Below are 17,557 nucleotides of genomic sequence, written 5' to 3'. Positions count from 1 at the left end.
CTCGTTCAATTTCACTAATATGACGTTGCAATATAAAACTATTCTTATGTCAATTTTCATGCAATCTCTTGTTCATATAATTCACGTAAATGCTCACAAGCTAAAAAACAATATCATAACCATAAATAATTATAAATATAAGCAAAAAGTAGCACATGCCATATGCAAAAAAAGAAATATGCCATGACATACTTATAACATGATACGATCCAAAGCATTCAATTTCCAAAACATAAAACTCAAAATAAAAAAGACACCATCTAATTGGATAACTGCATGAACTAACTAACATTTGAAAGAGCAACATCATTTTTAACTCAGTCAAACAAACCAGAGACCATATCATCCTCAGATTCCTCTTCTGGTTCTACTTTCTCTTCCACCTTTGCTGCAGCAGCAGCTGGGGCAGCAGAGCCCGAAGCAGCAGCTGCAACAGGAGCTAAAAGAGCTGCAAATTTGCTTGGATCCTGAAAGTTTATGGTTCAAACAATTAATTAACATCACAAAGAAATAGTGAGATGACCGAAATGTCGAAATGTCAGGCAGCAAACCTTGAGGAATTCTTTCACTTTCTCTGCCTCTGGGTAGGAGTATTCTGTTGCGACTGCAATAGCCAAGACATTCTTGTACGCATTCACAAACATGTGAGGTGCGGCAGCAAGCGTTGGGAACGAAACAGCCAATGAAAGAGCCGCAACCATGGATAAACCAGATGCAAACTTAGCTACAAGATCATCTTCTGTGAGATCAAGCACCTCAGGGGTGAAAACCGATCCATTGTCATAAACAGAAACGACAATAAGGCCATATGAAAATGGTCGTATGCCCAGTTTTGAGAGAAGCGCAGACTCTGATGAGCCCACCTTCTCACCCTTCTTAATGAGATCCACAGGAGTAATGATTTCTACAGTTCCTTTGTTAATCTTGGTTGGGATATTCAGCACCTGATAAGCTTGGGGTGAGACCACAGTACACACAGCAAGGTAACAAATAAAACCTCAAAGGAGGCAAACACAACAACAAAAACAAGGAAAAAGGTCAACCTGAAAGAAAGATGTCTGGGAAGGATCCAATCCAGTGTTCCCAGGTGGGACAACAACATCAATTGGAGCAACAAGGCCAACACGAGCAGGAGCTCCCACCTGTAAAAGGTTCAGTATTTAAGTTATGATGAATTAATCACAGGCAGCCATCAAAACTGTATAAATTCGTAGAAGAGTAGTTCATGCCAGCAATATACATACTGGCTTCAAATTATTAGATAGAATTGAGTGAAATAGTGTAACAATCGATTCACATACTAATTAATGTGTCGCTTACAATGGTTTACAGGGTAGTTTATATAGCGCTATGAAATGATGATACTATAAGACAGCTATTAATTCATGCTACCCAAATCAAGGATCTATTAAAAGTTGAAAGCTTAATACTAAATAAGAAATAAAATAGTAAATCAGTTTTTATCTCAATGGAACAATTCAGCATGTTATGATGTTGCTCTAGCTCCTATGCAAGTAATTAAACACATTTGATTCAAAATAAAATATTGTTATTATCACAAAGTTGGAATTATTGGCATTTTTTTCAGATATCCAAAAATGTAAATTCAGCATACATAAAATTATAAATGATTGAGAGACATTTTACAATCCTACCATGCATGAACTACCCCATTAAAGGCTTGCACAAGGCAAATGAGGTGAGGTTTTAAAAGGAAATGCTTTATTAAGTAGAAATAAAATAAATAACATCAATAAGATGCATCTACATTAATTTATTACAAAAATTAGTTCAATCATAATACATAACAGGATAAATTGCATTAATACAATATTAAACAAAGTTGGCCAAAATGGAAATTAATGCATGATGTTAAACAAACATGGACTAATCAGAACAAATTAACATAAGAAAACATACCAACAACAAAAAAACAAACCATAAGCATGCTTTAAACCATCATCATTATACCTTGTATTTAGCAATCTCTTCTCTCACTTCCTTCAGATCACCCTTGGTAAAGATCAATCCCACATTGCCCTGATTCATTAAGAAACAATAATTAGACAGTCATTCATCGTCAATTAAGATTCATTATACTCGAACATCAACCGTTTAAAATAATTAAAAAAATACTTTAACATGCAAACACTATATTATTTACAGATCCCGAGTAATAAAAAAACAAGAAAAATGGATACACAATAATTAGAAAATGTGAAGAGTTTCTAAAAAGGGAAGCTTACAACGAGCAAAGGAATGAGATTAGTGAGGGCAGAATTGCCGGTATTGTCAGCATGAATCCTAACAGAACGTTTCATCATAGTGTTTTTACCCATCAAAACGACGGAATCACCTCTCAAGCCACTCCGAATACTCTGGAGCTGGTTAGAGCCGACATTATCAGCGGCCACTATAAGAATCTGTGAGTACTCATCGAGTAAACGGCACAGTTTCTTGTCATAATCAAGCTTCTTTTGTGCTTTGTTTTGCTTCTTCAGAACCATTTTTGCTGCTGTTTTCAACGTGCAAATGAAAAAGAAGAGATGTGCAAACCCTAAAACCAGAAGGCCGTGGGAATGAGAAGGGAGTGCATGAGTGGAGTACTTATACTCGAACAACAAAAGTGTGTGTGGGCTAATATTAAATGGGTCCGATATATTTAATAAAACAGGGCCCACAAAATCAACATTTGCTTTTCTTTTTGTTTCTTTTAATAATGTGCATAAAGACACTTTTGTGCTATTCCATCTTATCTTTTCTGCTTTCTATCTTCTCACGTGATACACATGTGCTCATTATTTATAGGTCAAATGTCGTAAAAAGGCTAAACCTTTCGTAAAAGTTTCACAAAAGTCATGACCTTTCAATTTTGTCGATTTTGGCCAAAAACAAATTATTTGGTTTCAGTTGTGACCAACTCTCAATTTGATTTCAATTTGCCTATGTGGCGCCTATGTGGCATTGCCAAATATTGAAAGTTCAGGACTTTTGTGAAACTAAATAATCCATTTTTGGCCAAAATCGACAAAATTGAAAGGTCAGAACTTTTGTGAAACTTTTGTGAAAGGTTTAACATTTGGCCTTATTTATATGGTAAACCTCATGCTCTAAACGAACCGAGCTGTTTGTGAGCAGTTCGGTGTTCGACTCGATAAAAAATTACTTTGTTTTTATTCATATTTTAAATATTACCGAGTTCAACCTTAATTTTATGTTCATTTGTTTAAATAAGTCGAATAAAACACAATGTTACTCAACTCATTTATGTTCATAAACGGCTTGTATATAATCGTTTGTGAACGAGATTGTATACTAAAACTTTTAAATTAATCTGTATATGAGACTGATAAAGAGTTTGTTAACCGACTCATATAAAAGTTCGATTAAGAGTTTGTGAACTAATTCGTAAATGGATTAAATGTAAAACATTCATTTAGTTTGTAAAAATTACAGAGTTTTAAATAAAACTATGTAGTTTTGATAAAAAAATACTCCTGTTTGTGTTAGTTGTTAAACAATTCGAGCTCGTGTACGTTCATGGGTAAAACCCCAGCCCAACTGCATCTATCCAATTCTATTTGATGGGTAAAACCCCAGAGCAACTGAAGAAAAGCCCATATATAAAAGAGCAGCTCAGTTTGATTAGTATTTGAAGTCCAGTTTGATATCTCAAAAAAATTCAATTTAATCTCACTTTACCACACGACACGACACTTTTATTGCAAAAGCAGGAAGAGTCGGACTCAGACCAAAAGAAGAGAGCTTCGAGTTTCAGAAGACGACGAAGAAGTTAGCTTTGATTTCTGTGTCTCTCTCAGTCGCATCATGTGCACCACAGTTTCGCAGTTACACTACCTTCCCCCGGTCACTCCCCGTCTACACCTTCCGTCAACTCTAACTTCCTCCTCCTCCTCCTCCGTTAATTTCGATGCAAGAACAGCTTCACTCTCAATGCCCACTCTTTCTCTTCGTTCCTCCTCAACTCCGCAACGTGTCCCACCTCTTAAATGCGCTGCTTCCACTTCTCAATCTTATCGCGGTACTTTACCTTTTCCGTTTGTTCATGTAGAAAATTCAAATTCAGCTTTTGGAAACAAAAAAACACGAATTTAAATTTATGTAATTGATGGATATACATATAGTATATAAAGCTTTTTGGGTACACTTGAATGCATGTAATTGTTTGAGTTATTATGGGTCTAATTAATCCTTGTGCTTTTGGATTATCTGTTTCAGCTGATCAATCAGCCAAATTTCAAGAAGCTGCAAAGAAAGGGAATTTAGTTCCTTTATATCGTTGCATATTATGTGATCACCTCACTCCCGTGCTTGCTTATCGCTGTCTCGTCAAAGAGGATGATCGGGATGCTCCAAGTTTTTTGTTTGAGTCTGTTGAGCCTGGTTCCGATGCTTCCAATGTTGTATGTATTTTGATTTTCTTTCATTAGATCCTTCTGCAATTTATGTGATGGTTATGCTTATACATGAACTTATAATGAATTGTTTTAGGGGAGATATAGTGTTTTAGGAGCTCAACCAAGTGTAGAAATTGTGGCCAAAGAGAATATGGTTACAATTATGGACCACTATGATGGCCGGAGGATAGAGGAAATTGTCGAGGATCCTATGGAAGTTCCCAGAAAAATGATGGAGAGTTGGACCCCCCAACTTGTTGATGAACTTCCCCAAGTGTTCAATGGTAAGAATAAGATTTTGACTTGAATATTATACGCATGTTTATTCTATTTGCTAAACCTGTGGTTTTGGTACTTGTGCTGGTTATCTTCTTGGATTGGAATTTATTTCATCATTAGATATACTGGTAGAACTATATTCTGTCTTTGCAATTTTTTTTTGAGTTATGGACAGTTTAAAGAGGACTGTTTCTTAGACTTGTTTTTCTAGCTTTGCTGCTATAATTGCTTTTTTTTGTGTGTGTGTGTGTGTGTGTGTGAATAAAGATAGTGTTGCAGGAAGTTGGATTAATTGATTCTTTCACATAATCTTTTGTAGAGAATAAAAAAAATTCTCCCTTACTGTCCTCCAATTGGCCCCAAAGAAACAAGGATATATCAAATAGGTGCTAATATAATGTGTGCTCTCTTCTTGACCAGGTGGATGGGTTGGTTATTTTTCTTATGACACTGTTCGGTATGTTGAGAAGAAAAAACTACCTTTTGCTGATGCGCCACCAGATGACAGAAATCTCCCTGATGTCCATCTTGGCCTATATGAGGATGTTATGATATTTGATCATCTGGAGAAGGTATTTAGTTATACGAATACTTTTATCATATTGAACCTGATTTAGGATGTGGCTCTTTGTGTTCGTTTAATATATATTTATACACATACGTACCAAGTTTGCGTGATTTTTATATCGTCTTCCCTGCTTTAGGAACTCAGGATCCGATAGCATTTATGTGAAATATAGTTTATCATTTGCTAAGCATAGCATGCGTGGCTTCTTACATAATAAACCACTGCAAATCAAAATTCAGGGATTTTAATGTTTTGAGATAAAAATTCATTAACAGCTAGAAGTTAATTATCTTCATGTTCATAGTTACTTCATTAATAATTCACGATTACTAATTTTGTGATTCTTTACCTTCAGAAAGCATATCTTATTCACTGGGTGCAATTAGATCGATTTTCTACTGTTGAGGAGGCTTTTAATGATGGAATGGACCGGTTGGAAAAATTTGTAGCCAGAGTGCATAACGTAGCTACGTGAGTAATAGTTTTATTGGATGTATTGTTTGTTTCATGTCTTTCTAAATTGTCAGCAGTTCAATGTCAGACTTGTAATGCAATCCTTTATTTCAGGCCAAGGCTACCTGCAGGTTCGATACATCTATCAACTCGTCTTTTTGGCCCTAAATTAGAGACGTCAAGCATGAAAAGTGAAGAATATAAGGATGTGGTTATGCAGGCTAAAGAGCATATTTTGGCTGGTGATATTTTCCAGATTGTTCTGAGCCAGCGCTTTGAACGTCGCACATTTGCAGATCCATTTGAAATCTATAGATCACTGAGAATAGTTAATCCTAGTCCTTACATGGCCTATTTACAGGTTTTTCTAACTTGTCCAAGACTATTTGTTTGATTATCTCAATCAATTTTAACATTCTGAGCATTCATTTATGATATTCTTATCTTCAGGCTAGAGGATGCATACTGGTTGCTTCTAGTCCAGAAATTCTGACACGTGTAAAGAAGGTATCTCTAACAAAGTAGTAGATAACTGGTTTTCTGCTCTTTTTGTCTGTTTCCCTTTTAATATGATATGTCTGGCAGACAAAGATCATAAACCGACCCCTTGCTGGGACAATTAGAAGAGGAAAGACACCCAAAGAAGATAAAATGTTGGAGAAGGAACTCTTGAATGACGAAAAGCAATGTGCAGAACATATTATGTTAGTTGACTTGGGAAGGAATGACGTGGGCAAGGTTGGTTCTTCTCTATATAAACGGATTTCTTTTATATGCATGAAAAATGTTAGCATCCCTTGGCATTCCTTCTGAAGTGCTCGCTTTAATGAGTATAATCAATTTAATGCAAGTATTCTCTTATTGCCGTCGTTTAATGGTGATAAATCAGTTACTAAAGTTTGGCTGTTCATGCAGGTTTCAAAGCCCGGTTCTGTTAAAGTTGAAAGACTTATGGATATTGAAAGATATTCTCATGTAATGCACATCAGCTCAACGGTAAGCATCTCTTATTCTGGTTTAAGAATGCAAGTTTTAGGATTTAGAAGCAAAGGAAAATCAACAGACAGCCTTCTTCTATTTCTTTATTGTACATCCTGATGAATCAAGTTCTCCTGCACATACAAGTTTATTGGACGGTGGCTGGTTAAACAGTTTGTGTAGTTTGTTGGATATTGGTGTTGTTCCTTGTCTCTCTTTGCTTCAAATTGTTTCTTTTAGTTGCCAATGCAAGCTGGAGAATTAATTCCTAGTGGAAATTATTTTTTTGTGTTTATAAGATTAAATTCATTTTCCGGGGATTTTTTCCCCTCTTTAGTTGCTAAGTTGATTTTTGTCTCTGCAGGTCAGTGGAGAGTTACTTGATAATTTAACAAGCTGGGATGTATTACGTGCTGCACTACCTGTTGGCACTGTTAGTGGGGCACCAAAGGTCTATTCTTACCAGATCTCTTCCCATTCTACACATGTGATTATATACCTGTCTGAAATACTTCTCAAAATCTGTTTCGTGGTTGTCGGTCATTATAAATGACAAAAAGGCTTACATTGTTTGTAGATGACAAAATGTGTTCCTTAGAAAGCAAAAAAGAAAGGGTGATTTCTGTATTATAGTTGTCTTTTTCTATCTTGCTAAAATTAATTTTGAGTATAATTCTTCATTGAAAATGCCTCCCGCATTTTCATAGTAAAGCATCCCGTATGAAAATCACCGGTCAAAGAGCTATTCTGAGAATTCGATAAAGTGTGGTTGTCCCATATGATTCTAATAGCAGCTCTAATGGAATGCAGGTGAAAGCAATGGAGTTGATCGATGAGCTAGAAGTGACGAGACGTGGGCCATATAGTGGTGGATTTGGTGGCATTTCCTTTTCTGGTGATATGGACATTGCTTTAGCTCTCAGAACTATTGTGTTCCCTACGAGCACCCGTTATGATATGATGTATTCTTATAATGACTTGAGCAAACGGCGAGAATGGGTGGCTCACCTCCAAGCTGGGGCCGGAATCGTGGCGGACAGTGATCCTGCTGATGAGCAGAGAGAATGTGAGAACAAAGCTGCAGGCCTGGCTTGCGCTATTGACCTTGCAGAAGATTCATTTGTGAAGAAATGATGAAATTCTACAGAATCCTCTTTCTTTTAAACAGTAGTTGTTTTGCAATTTGCATATATGTTAATGGATCTTTGGTGTTGTGGGTTTGATTATTTTGATATGGACAGTAGGCATTTGTTTTAATAATAGTTCTTTCATGGACCTTTGCGTGTCCGAGAAGTTATTAGTGAGAATTTAATATTTTTCGTTGGTAGAATGCAATGGAGTTTGATCTAATATTTTGTTTTTGACCCTCAATCTTTTGAGGCTGACGTAAAAAACTGCAAAACTAAACAGTTTTTTCAGCAAAACCACGTGTGAATTTTATCTGGTTTTTGTGATTATAAAAGTACTGATAATCCCCAAAAGAAAGTGACTTGAAGAGGTAAGGATAATGGTGGGTAAGCTTATTCCACGTCATTGTTTGATTATCTTAAATATTTAGATATTCTTTTCTTTGTTTGTACAGGTGTAAAGTACCAACAAACAAAGTATTAAAACTAAACTTCTTCAATCCTTTCTTGTTCTGGTGCACCAACTGCAAACAATCAAGGTGAGACAATCGTATTAGCTCCGTTAGTTTTTCCGTTTTGATTTCCTTTTTGCAATTAAGCTGTAGATGTAAGCTTGAAAAGGATTCAGTTTCATTTGTTTATGTTTCTTAAATCAAAGTTTGTAGGTTCTTTGTTTAGTGAAATTGATGAAAATTTAGATGTTGTTGATAACTCTCTATTTCTGTTTTTTCTAAATTTTTGACTGTTTGAGTGTTAGATGATACTTTTCTGGATTAAAATATTAAGCTGTTATTGTCCTGTTAAAGATTAGGATGATGAAGCCAAACAAATCATCATTATTGCCTGTTGATCAAAATAGGCACTCTCATTCAATTCAGTTGCTCTCAATTTTTGTACTTCTTGATATATTAATGATCTGCCTTTTTTCTAGCTGTCTAATTATTGTCGATAGACATTGAATTCTCAGATGGTTCTGATTTCTATTGCATGATTTTTTTTCCAGCTATGGGTACAAGTACAACTAAGGTCTACATAGTGTAAGAACCTCAACATTCTCTTTAGAATTAATCCTGGAGATGAAAGATGATTTGCTCTTACTTCCGTCGTGTTACTTTTTTCAGATATTACTCTTTGTATAAACACGTGGAGATGATGGCACGAGAAGTGCAAAAGGGAGCTAATTCAGTTGAAGGGGTTGAAGCATCACTTTGGCAGGTAATTATTGGAAAGAGCATTTTGATAGCAGGCGGCACTGGAGAGCCATAATTTATTTTGTTGGATCGGAACAGGTACCTGAGACACTTTCAAATGCGATAATGGAAAAGATGAAGGCCCCTTCTAAAGCAGATGATGTTCCGGTAATTAAGGTAGAACAACTATTGGATGCTGATGGTTTTCTCTTTGGCTTTCCATCCCGTTTTGGTGTAATGGCAGCGCAATTCAAGGCTTTCTTTGATGCAACCGGTGAGTTATGGGCATCCCAAGCACTTGCCGGAAAACCTGCCGGAATCTTCTGGAGTACTGGTTTCCATGGAGGAGGCCAAGAACTTACCGCGTGAGTTGATTCCTTCATTTTAATTTAGTTTCTTAGCATAGCTCGGTAGATTTCATGTTCTATATTATACCAAAGCGCCTTTATTGCATGGAAACATTGAAATGGAAGAATCTGGTATAAATATTAAGTTTTTGAGTTTCAGAAGCGTTTTCGAAAACGAAAGCTGAAAAACTGAAATATAGGACTTGATAAGTTTCCGTGGAACATAGGAGAGATTTGATGTTTGGTCGGTTATCGATTATTTGCAGATTAACAGGCATAACACAGTTAGCACATCATGGAATGCTATTTGTTCCTCTTGGTTATACCTTTGGGAGCGGTATGTTTGAAATGAATGAAGTGAAAGGCGGTTCTCCTTACGGTGCCGGAACATACGCATCTGATGGAAGCCGTGAACCTACGGATTTAGAACTCGGACAGGCTTTCCACCAGGGGAAGTATGTTGCCCAAATAACAAAAAAGCTCAAATCTTAGCTCTCTGATGTCCCTATATACTGTATGCACTGCATTAACCTTTAGCAGAAGCAATGAAAGGATATGATTGTGATTCTCTTAATCCATTTGATTAAGCTGTCAATTTTTTTTTGTTTTTGATAATTCGGGATAGGGAAGCACTTGTAGGAGGAATTGATCCCACGACCTAGCTGTCAAGTGCTTATACCATTTAAGCTATAGCTTATTGGTGCTATCAAATATATTTAGTTGCGAGTGTAATACAATAATGTCCCTTATGAAATTACTTAATAGACTAGCACTAAGTGAACCAAATGGCAAATGGTATAAGCCTTATGCGGCAATTTATTAAGTTGTGGGATCAATTCATTCCACGAGCACTCCCCCTCCTCCTAATTATAAAAAGAAAAGGTAAACATATAAAAGTTAACGAATTACAACTCTTTTATTGTTAATTTTTTTTTGTCAACTAGAGCTTGGATCTAGAATTTACGATGTAAATCACTTTTTTTATGTGTTCCATAATTACACGAAGAATCCAACCAAACAAGTTAAATTGAAAGTTTTCACAAATACGAGATTTCTATTATGATCTAGGTTTGATATATACATATCATAAGACTAAGACAGACAGCATTCACACTTTCCACATGACCAAATCATTCCATATAATTTAATATGCCATCTATATGGTGAGATTGGAAAAATCGAATTGAAATAACAATTTAAAAAAGTGAATGTGTTTGTATGTTTGACCAAACCAACAACTAAATGAAACAAATCAGATCTAACGGATCATAAAACTGTTGGGAAACTGCATAATCCTATGATACAAGTACAGGTAAATTAGGTTGTATAGTTATCAGCAGGAGTTTCCTAATAAAACTGAAGATGCCGAAACGGCAGGTGTTTTTAATCAAAGAAAACAAAACTGTCGCCGAAGGCGGAAGGAAGCCAAGGCTAGGGGGTTCCGGAGGCTTTGGGATTTTAGTCTTGCTTCGCTACCTGCCGACTCTGAACTAGCTCATGCTTGAATGTGAACAACTAATAACATAGAAAGCAAACAAGAGTTTGACCTAATGACTCACTCGAGTATATCGATTGAACTAGAAATACCGCTAAATGGTATTCTTCGTAGAAATAACATTTTTGCTTATTTTTTAGATCCCCAAAGAAAGAGTTCGGGAATTGCTAAATATAGTGCATGGAGCACAAAAATTACCTTGTGGTACTTTTTTTCACCATCCCTCACTTTGATAGTTTCCCGAGGGATAAGAATAAAAGATATTAAGGATATGGTTTATTATTGAATGTGTGCAACAAACTCTTTCATGTCGAAAACATTTTTTTTAAATTTCCGTTGTATTTTAAGCTGTTTGTGTATATGCCCAACTGTAGGTCACCTATCTTATGTGACCAGTCAGTCAGTCCTCACCATTGGTTTCACAGCACAGAATAAGCATAATAAGCACCGTGTCGGATTTAAGAACATTGATAAAAATAAAAAACATGGATGTATATGCATTTGTGTCTAAATCAGCAACTAAATAGAACAAATCAAATCTAATCCTATCCTAGTGCATGTAAGGGCATCTCCAACAATAACCCTCAAAATAGTGTGAATTTTACACTAAAACTATACTGCTACAGTGTTTCATCTCCAACAACTAACTCTATTTTTCACTCTAAAAGAATATTCTCAGCATATTCCTAAACAATATAATTTTAAACATTTTACACTTACACCCATGAATTATTCAACACTTACAAAATATATTTATATATTTATTTATAGTAAAATATTTTATTAATTTTAATAATATATTTACTAAATATGTTTATATATGTATTTTTAATTATGTTTGCTAATTTTAAAAATATTAATTAAATAATAAAAAACATTAAATACACTTTATTTATAAAGTGTTCAATTAATTAATACAAAAAAATTACTTAATGTTATATATTTAAATTTCCGATTAAATCGAACATTCTTAATTTGGACTATATTATAATTAAATCGAACATTTTTAAAGTACACTATAATAGAGTTGGATATAGAGTACTATTGGAGAGGACTTGCACACCCTGTTGGAGATGGCCTAAGTACAGTTAAATTAGGTTGTATAGTGATTAGGATTTATGAGTCTCCTAAGCTGCTGATACGGCACCGTTTTTTATCAAGAAAACAGAAAACAAACGGAACTAGCGAATAAAAAGCAGCCGGGAAACCCCCTTCTCTCTCTCTCTCATCAGTACCTGTCTGTTTTGGGTTTCTCCAATCAGAGAAAAAGAATGGAGTCATTCTTGAGATCATGGACGGGTCAAGATCCGAAGGCGGAAGACTACAAGAACATCGAATTCTGGTCGAATCCAGAGCGTGCGGGTTACCTGACAAAGCAAGGAGACTATATAAAGACGTGGAGACGGCGGTGGTTTGTATTAAAGCAAGGGAAGCTGCTGTGGTTCAAGGACAATCACGTCAACCGTTACTCAGTGCCACGCGGGGTTGTTCCGGTGGGTAAGTGTTTGACAGTGAAGGGAGCTGAAGACGTGCTTAATAAACCCTTTGCTTTTGAGCTGTCGACCAATCAAGAAACGATGTATTTCATAGCAGATTCCGAGAAGGAGAAGGAGGAGTGGATCAATTCCATTGGTAGGTCTATTGTTCAACACTCCAGGTCTGTCACTGATTCTGAAGTCGTTGATTATGATAGCAAATGATTTCTTGCAACTTTTTCTGTATAAAAATTGTTATAAGCTGAGTGTTGATGTTTTTCAGTATGAGATACTTCTTATGCTTTTATGTAATTATGGATCTATTTTCTTTTCTTTTTTCTGGGTTTCTTGTTGAATTTTATATGTGGCTTTTCTCTGGGTATTTGCTTTTATCATCTTGTGGTGATCATTGTCAAGAACTCAATTCAATTGAGTTCTAATTTTAGTGCATTTTGAAGTGTTGCAACTATGGTAAAATTGATTTTATTTGAGAGAATTGGATTGACTTCTTTTAAGTTCTTTTTACTTGAATCAGTGTTCATATATAAAGAATTGAAAGATTATATCTTTTCTTTAGGGATCATTATCTATGTAGACAAAGAAAGGTAATCTTATCACTAAGTTGGTAGAAAAGAAGTAGGGTTCTTTGATTTCGTTTTTAGGATTGTTTACTGGAGGTGGACAATTTAGGTAGAATGGTGAAAACAATTTAGCTTTTCAAGTGATACAGAATGTCTCAAGTGAAGCTTAGTAGGAGGCATAAGTTGGTAGTGTTGCTCCTCAAAGAGCTTAGTATTAAGCTTTCTGTGGAATCATACGGTATTTAAAAAAATTCTAGCTAAATTTCATCTTAATGAAATACAATGGAGATTGGAAAAGTCTTAGACTCTTAGTACGACATCCTTAACACATGGTTCAGCAGAATAAGCATCACAGCTTTAACATATCATTTATGAGTTATGATTCAACTGACCACCCATCTCCTGCTATTAAAGAAGTGGCTCAGAGTTCTGTATTGGTTGCATCATCTATAATTGGAATCTTATTTCGTCAATCATGGTTTCTGTTCGAGGTTCTGGTGATGCTTCTTTGATATTTTTTAAATATTTTCCTTTTTAGATTAGATTGTTATCTTTTATGTGATGTATTGTTGTGTTTTGGGGAGTATACAAAATGGAAGAAGTCAATTCAACTTTGGTGAATTATCATATTCAGGAATGTCATAATCGTTAAAATTGATTCTTTCAAATTGGAAAAAGAAAGGTGCATTTTGAAAGAAAGTAAATCATGCAAATTAAGACATTGTTTTGCAAGAATTTAATAATTTGATTGAATTCATGCACTTCATTTGATTAGAACAATGTCTATTAATTTGCAATTAATTTTGTGATTTAGCATTCATATGGAGAAATTTAGCTTGGTTGGTTAATTAGGAAAAAAACTTTTCTTCTCATTGGAAAAGTTTTAAAACAGAGGTGGTTGAGCATCATCTTCATTTTCTAGCTGAATTGCATATTACTTGGATAAAACTAGGAAGGAACAGTTTTAGACTACATTTTCCTTTATAGTTGATGCATGGGAGTCCCTCTTTTGTTGCACAAATCTAAGTCCCAATAAGTTCATCCCTGCTGACGAGCACAATATCCTTAATGCGTCATTTATGTTAATCCAGTATTCAAGAGAGCATTCAACTCGCATTGTCATTCAAAAGTGATAGATTTCTCTGTGTAGTAAAGGATGTACAATTTGAGATGCTTGCTCTAGCCATGCCGTCTTTGGCATATGTATAACTTTCTTGAGGAGATTCGGATGCCTAATTTTTCTTGAGGCTTTACACAATGCTATAAAGTTGGAGCGATTCTAGGCTAGTGACCTTCACTGCAACAGCTTTCACTTACTGTATCATGTTCTTCATTGCAAAAGAAAAATGCAGGCATTAGGATTATTTTGAGAGAGTGAATTCTTGCACTTGTTGAACCATACATACACCAAAGCAGATCACTCCCTCAAATCAAGTGGATCTGATATTTGTACTGTTATTAAAAGCTATAGCCCCATGTGAAAACTGCTCAGATTATTGATGCTGGAGATGAATTTGGTCAATCTTTTTATTTTTTATTCGCTTCACACGCAGTGCACACTTTTCGAGCTTCTTTCTTTTATTAAAGGCTAACTACGTGTTTGTGTTAGTGTTTATGTTCGGCTTAATACATAGTTTGACCCCTGAACTTGTACCCTTTTACCCATCTAACCTCTAAACTAAACGTCTCACCTATCGAACCTCTAAACTTGTTAAATAATCCGATTTGACCCCTGAACTTGATAAATATGTAAATATTGAACCCTTCGTATCCACCTGTCACTTGAAACATTCTAGAAGAAATTGTGTACGGAGGGGTTCAATGTTTATGTATTTATCAAGTTCGGGGGTCAAATCGGGTTATTTAACAAGTTCAGGGGTTCGATAGGTGAGACGTTAAGTTTGGGGGTTAGATGGGTAAAAGGGTACAAGTTCAAGGGTCAAACTATGTATTAAGCCGTTTATGTTCCTCAACTTTAACATTTTTGTCCATCATACAGCTCAACTTTTATGTAACACCATAATACACATTGTTCTAGTTTACACGTCATTATTTTTATTTACCAAAAATTTTATCCGGTATCTTGAATTGTAAAATACAAAAACCTAAAATTCGTATTGTAGGGCTTGTTTGGTTCAGCTGTTTCTTATAGTTGGTGGTTAATAGCTGTTAGTTGTTGGCTGGTAGCTGATAGTTGTTGGCTGGTAGCTGATAGCTGATAGACCATAAGTGTTTGGTGAAATTTAATTAGTTGTAACTGTTTATATATAAAATGACCGTAAAGGATATAATTTTTGTTTTTATTTATTAAATTATGAATATATTAATATTATATATTAATTAATAAAAATATAAATAATTATTTTTATAAAAAGCAATATTTAGTTTAAATTTATTTAAATATGTTTTTGATAAATTTATAATAAATTTTTCAAAAAATTATTAAAATAAAAATAAAATAATTTTATATAATTTATAAATGATTAGAGTATTTAAAAATAATTTAAATAATTTTATATATTAAAAAAAGAATATATTTTAATAAGGGTAATTTTGCCTAAATAATGAAATAGCTATCAGCTGTTGGCAAAAAGTTTTAAAATGGAGTTTTTCAAACAACAGCTGTTGGAGGTTCAAAAAGCTCTAAAATGCTTTGAAAAAATTCTCACCAAACACTTTGTTGGAGCTTTTTAAAAAGCAAAAGTTAAAAACTCCACACAAAAAACTGAACCAAATACCCCTGTAATTCTAAAATAAACTAAAATTTATAGTTTATTTTATGATTAATTTGTTTTCTAGTACTTATTTTTGTCACTCGTGTATACTGAGCTTGTAGTGGTATCTCTTGCTTTTCGCCGCCTTCAAAGAGAGTCGATTCCTCCACTGAGGGGATTTTGTTTCAAAAGTTTTCACATGCTTCTTCGTATTTTGTGGCACAAATGATATTGCAAAGTGCCCCTTTGGAACAAATATATTCTTTATAATTTTATGAAGTTTATTTACAATTTTAAAAATTTATGCTTGAAACCAATAAATGGATCGATACAATTTAAACATTAAAATCATGAAATTGAGTTTAGCTGTAATTTGAGGGATTGTAAAATTCTACTAAAATATGTGAAATTGTAAATAAAATCCACAAATTTAAATGAATAATCTTCTTTTGATTAATTCTTTTTTTACTTATCAATATTTCCTCTCTTATTAAATTTTCATTCTTTTTACGTTTTTCTTCCTCGTATTCTTTTTGTCAGTCTTTTTCACTTTGTTTTGATGTTCATATAAGCTATAGGTTATTCCATATAGACTTTTGCTACAATTACTTTGTTTTTAAACAAAGTAACATATTTTGTTTTTTAACTCAATGAAATGGCTAATGTTTTTTTAAAACAACTTATTGACTTGTTTAATAGGTTTTGTATAGGTAAATTATCTAAATAGCTCACTCATTTTTCATACAAGATTTATATATATTCTTGTATTTATTTTTAATAATACGAAAATTTAAATAAGTTTATCATAACATAAAATTAAAATTTTAAATAAAATCTCATCATAAATTATAATGTTACTATTCCCATAAAATTAAAATCTTACATATAATGTCAATAAAATTTATTTGTAATATATAATTTAGATATTCTTGTAAAAATATTTTTAATGGATATTTCGTATTTCAATCCGATCGTGAAAAATAGCGGGAATATTAAAAATTAGCTCATTCTAATGATTTTTTATAGAGAGCAAGCATTCAATAAAAAAATTTAAATCTTTGGGTAATAAATTAGAAAAAAAATTAAATTTACGTGAAATGTGCCCCAATTTATGTAAAATGTGACTCAATTTACGTGAAATATGTCCTAATTTACGTGAAGTGTGTTCCAATTTATAATAGATGTTTTCTTAATTTAATCACGAACTTTAAAACATCTCAATTGCATGCAAGAAGTTTTATTTTTTCTCAATTCAATGCATATGCTTACGTGGCATCTCATTTATTAGTGTGATTTTTCTGAATTGGACATCTTTTTTAGCAGTCACGTCATCAAATTATGACCTCATGTATTAAATTAAACTTCCGGCATATAATTAAAACATTTTAAGATTTGTGACTAAATTGAAAAAACATATATAGTTTATGAATCTTTATAACATTATCCCTTTAAAATATTTGGTTATGTTTTTTTTAATCCACGACCTTACAGTTTGATGACCAGTTCTTATATTATTTGAGCTTTAAGTCATTGGTTTTGGTTATGTTAATATATCATTAATTAGTGTTAAATAAGTAAGAATTAACAATAAAATAAAATGAAGTTAGTTACTCCCTCCATTTTTTTTAATTGTCACTTTAGATAAATGTATTTTTATATCAATAGTTGTCTTTTTATGAATTTAAGATAACATTTGCTGTTATCTTTCAAATTTATCTCTTTTCTAATAGATGATTTTACGATTTAATTTACAAAAATATTTATTACATAATAGGATTATATGGGAGTATTTATTTCTAAAATTTAAGACAAAAATCCCACTTTTTAATATGTAAAACAATTTTTGCTAAATGGACAACTAAAAAAAATGGAGGGAGTATATAATGTAAGTTAACATGAGAAAAGAAAAGTTAAACTGAAAGTTTTTTTTTT

General features: G+C 33.6%; 4 protein-coding genes across 8 annotated transcripts; 3 read left to right on the top strand and 1 right to left on the bottom strand.

Annotated features, from left to right (window-relative positions):
• Positions 1 to 163: 163 nt before the first annotated feature.
• On the bottom strand, positions 164 to 2,590 carry LOC126686039 (60S acidic ribosomal protein P0-like). The gene is made up of 5 exons (XM_050380052.1): positions 2,247 to 2,590; positions 1,972 to 2,040; positions 1,044 to 1,142; positions 552 to 944; positions 164 to 467 (listed from the first exon to the last, which is right to left on the bottom strand). The coding sequence occupies exons 1-5, from the start codon at positions 2,505 to 2,507 to the stop codon at positions 318 to 320; spliced, it is 972 nt and encodes a 323-aa protein (XP_050236009.1). The 5' UTR covers positions 2,508 to 2,590; the 3' UTR covers positions 164 to 317.
• Positions 2,591 to 3,691: 1,101 nt separating this feature from the next.
• Positions 3,692 to 7,989, top strand: LOC126686512 (anthranilate synthase alpha subunit 2, chloroplastic). Its single transcript, XM_050380579.2, has 11 exons — positions 3,692 to 4,042; positions 4,240 to 4,424; positions 4,513 to 4,702; positions 5,118 to 5,269; positions 5,621 to 5,736; positions 5,833 to 6,079; positions 6,169 to 6,225; positions 6,304 to 6,456; positions 6,634 to 6,714; positions 7,061 to 7,147; positions 7,507 to 7,989. The coding sequence occupies exons 1-11, from the start codon at positions 3,829 to 3,831 to the stop codon at positions 7,828 to 7,830; spliced, it is 1,806 nt and encodes a 601-aa protein (XP_050236536.1). The 5' UTR covers positions 3,692 to 3,828; the 3' UTR covers positions 7,831 to 7,989.
• A 276-nt stretch (positions 7,990 to 8,265) lies between these two features.
• On the top strand, positions 8,266 to 9,934 carry LOC126686513 (probable NAD(P)H dehydrogenase (quinone) FQR1-like 1). Of its 5 annotated transcripts, none has more exons than XM_050380581.2 (5): positions 8,266 to 8,362; positions 8,827 to 8,860; positions 8,945 to 9,038; positions 9,113 to 9,378; positions 9,627 to 9,934. In XM_050380581.2, the coding sequence occupies exons 2-5, from the start codon at positions 8,829 to 8,831 to the stop codon at positions 9,850 to 9,852; spliced, it is 618 nt and encodes a 205-aa protein (XP_050236538.1). In that variant the 5' UTR covers positions 8,266 to 8,362; positions 8,827 to 8,828; the 3' UTR covers positions 9,853 to 9,934. The 5 variants fall into 5 exon arrangements, with proteins under 5 accessions (XP_050236538.1, XP_050236537.1, XP_050236540.1 ...); XM_050380580.2 differs by having other exon boundaries at positions 8,282 to 8,362; positions 8,791 to 8,860; XM_050380583.2 differs by having other exon boundaries at positions 8,284 to 8,362; positions 8,776 to 8,860.
• Positions 9,935 to 12,042: 2,108 nt separating this feature from the next.
• On the top strand, positions 12,043 to 12,712 carry LOC126686514 (pleckstrin homology domain-containing protein 1). Its single transcript, XM_050380584.2, has one exon. The coding sequence runs from the start codon at positions 12,127 to 12,129 to the stop codon at positions 12,553 to 12,555; it is 429 nt and encodes a 142-aa protein (XP_050236541.1). The 5' UTR covers positions 12,043 to 12,126; the 3' UTR covers positions 12,556 to 12,712.
• Positions 12,713 to 17,557: the final 4,845 nt, after the last annotated feature.

The sequence above is a fragment of the Mercurialis annua genome, linkage group LG6, assembly GCF_937616625.2.
Source record: "Mercurialis annua linkage group LG6, ddMerAnnu1.2, whole genome shotgun sequence".
Taxonomy (NCBI): Eukaryota; Viridiplantae; Streptophyta; class Magnoliopsida; order Malpighiales; family Euphorbiaceae; genus Mercurialis; species Mercurialis annua.
Note: the sequence above shows the minus strand (reverse complement) of the source record. Positions and strands in the feature narration are given on the sequence as shown.

What these genes read in the sequence shown, in the direction of transcription:
- LOC126686039 (XM_050380052.1), bottom strand. Translation starts at nt 2,507, where the DNA reads ATGGTTCTGAAGAAGCAAAACAAAGCACAAAAGAAGCTTGATTATGAC. An exon ending in ATCTCATTCCTTTGCTCGTT is followed by an intron (nt 2,041 to 2,246) that starts GTAAGCTTCCCT and finishes TTAATGAATCAG; the next exon opens with GGCAATGTGGGATTGATCTT. An exon ending in AAGTGAAAGAATTCCTCAAG is followed by an intron (nt 468 to 551) that starts GTTTGCTGCCTG and finishes ATAAACTTTCAG; the next exon opens with GATCCAAGCAAATTTGCAGC.
- LOC126686512 (XM_050380579.2), top strand. Translation starts at nt 3,829, where the DNA reads ATGTGCACCACAGTTTCGCAGTTACACTACCTTCCCCCGGTCACTCCC. An exon ending in ACTTCCCCAAGTGTTCAATG is followed by an intron (nt 4,703 to 5,117) that starts GTAAGAATAAGA and finishes CTTCTTGACCAG; the next exon opens with GTGGATGGGTTGGTTATTTT. An exon ending in CTTACATGGCCTATTTACAG is followed by an intron (nt 6,080 to 6,168) that starts GTTTTTCTAACT and finishes TCTTATCTTCAG; the next exon opens with GCTAGAGGATGCATACTGGT.
- LOC126686513 (XM_050380580.2), top strand. Translation starts at nt 8,811, where the DNA reads ATGATTTTTTTTCCAGCTATGGGTACAAGTACAACTAAGGTCTACATA. An exon ending in ACAACTAAGGTCTACATAGT is followed by an intron (nt 8,861 to 8,944) that starts GTAAGAACCTCA and finishes TACTTTTTTCAG; the next exon opens with ATATTACTCTTTGTATAAAC. An exon ending in TTGAAGCATCACTTTGGCAG is followed by an intron (nt 9,039 to 9,112) that starts GTAATTATTGGA and finishes GGATCGGAACAG; the next exon opens with GTACCTGAGACACTTTCAAA.
- LOC126686514 (XM_050380584.2), top strand. Translation starts at nt 12,127, where the DNA reads ATGGAGTCATTCTTGAGATCATGGACGGGTCAAGATCCGAAGGCGGAA.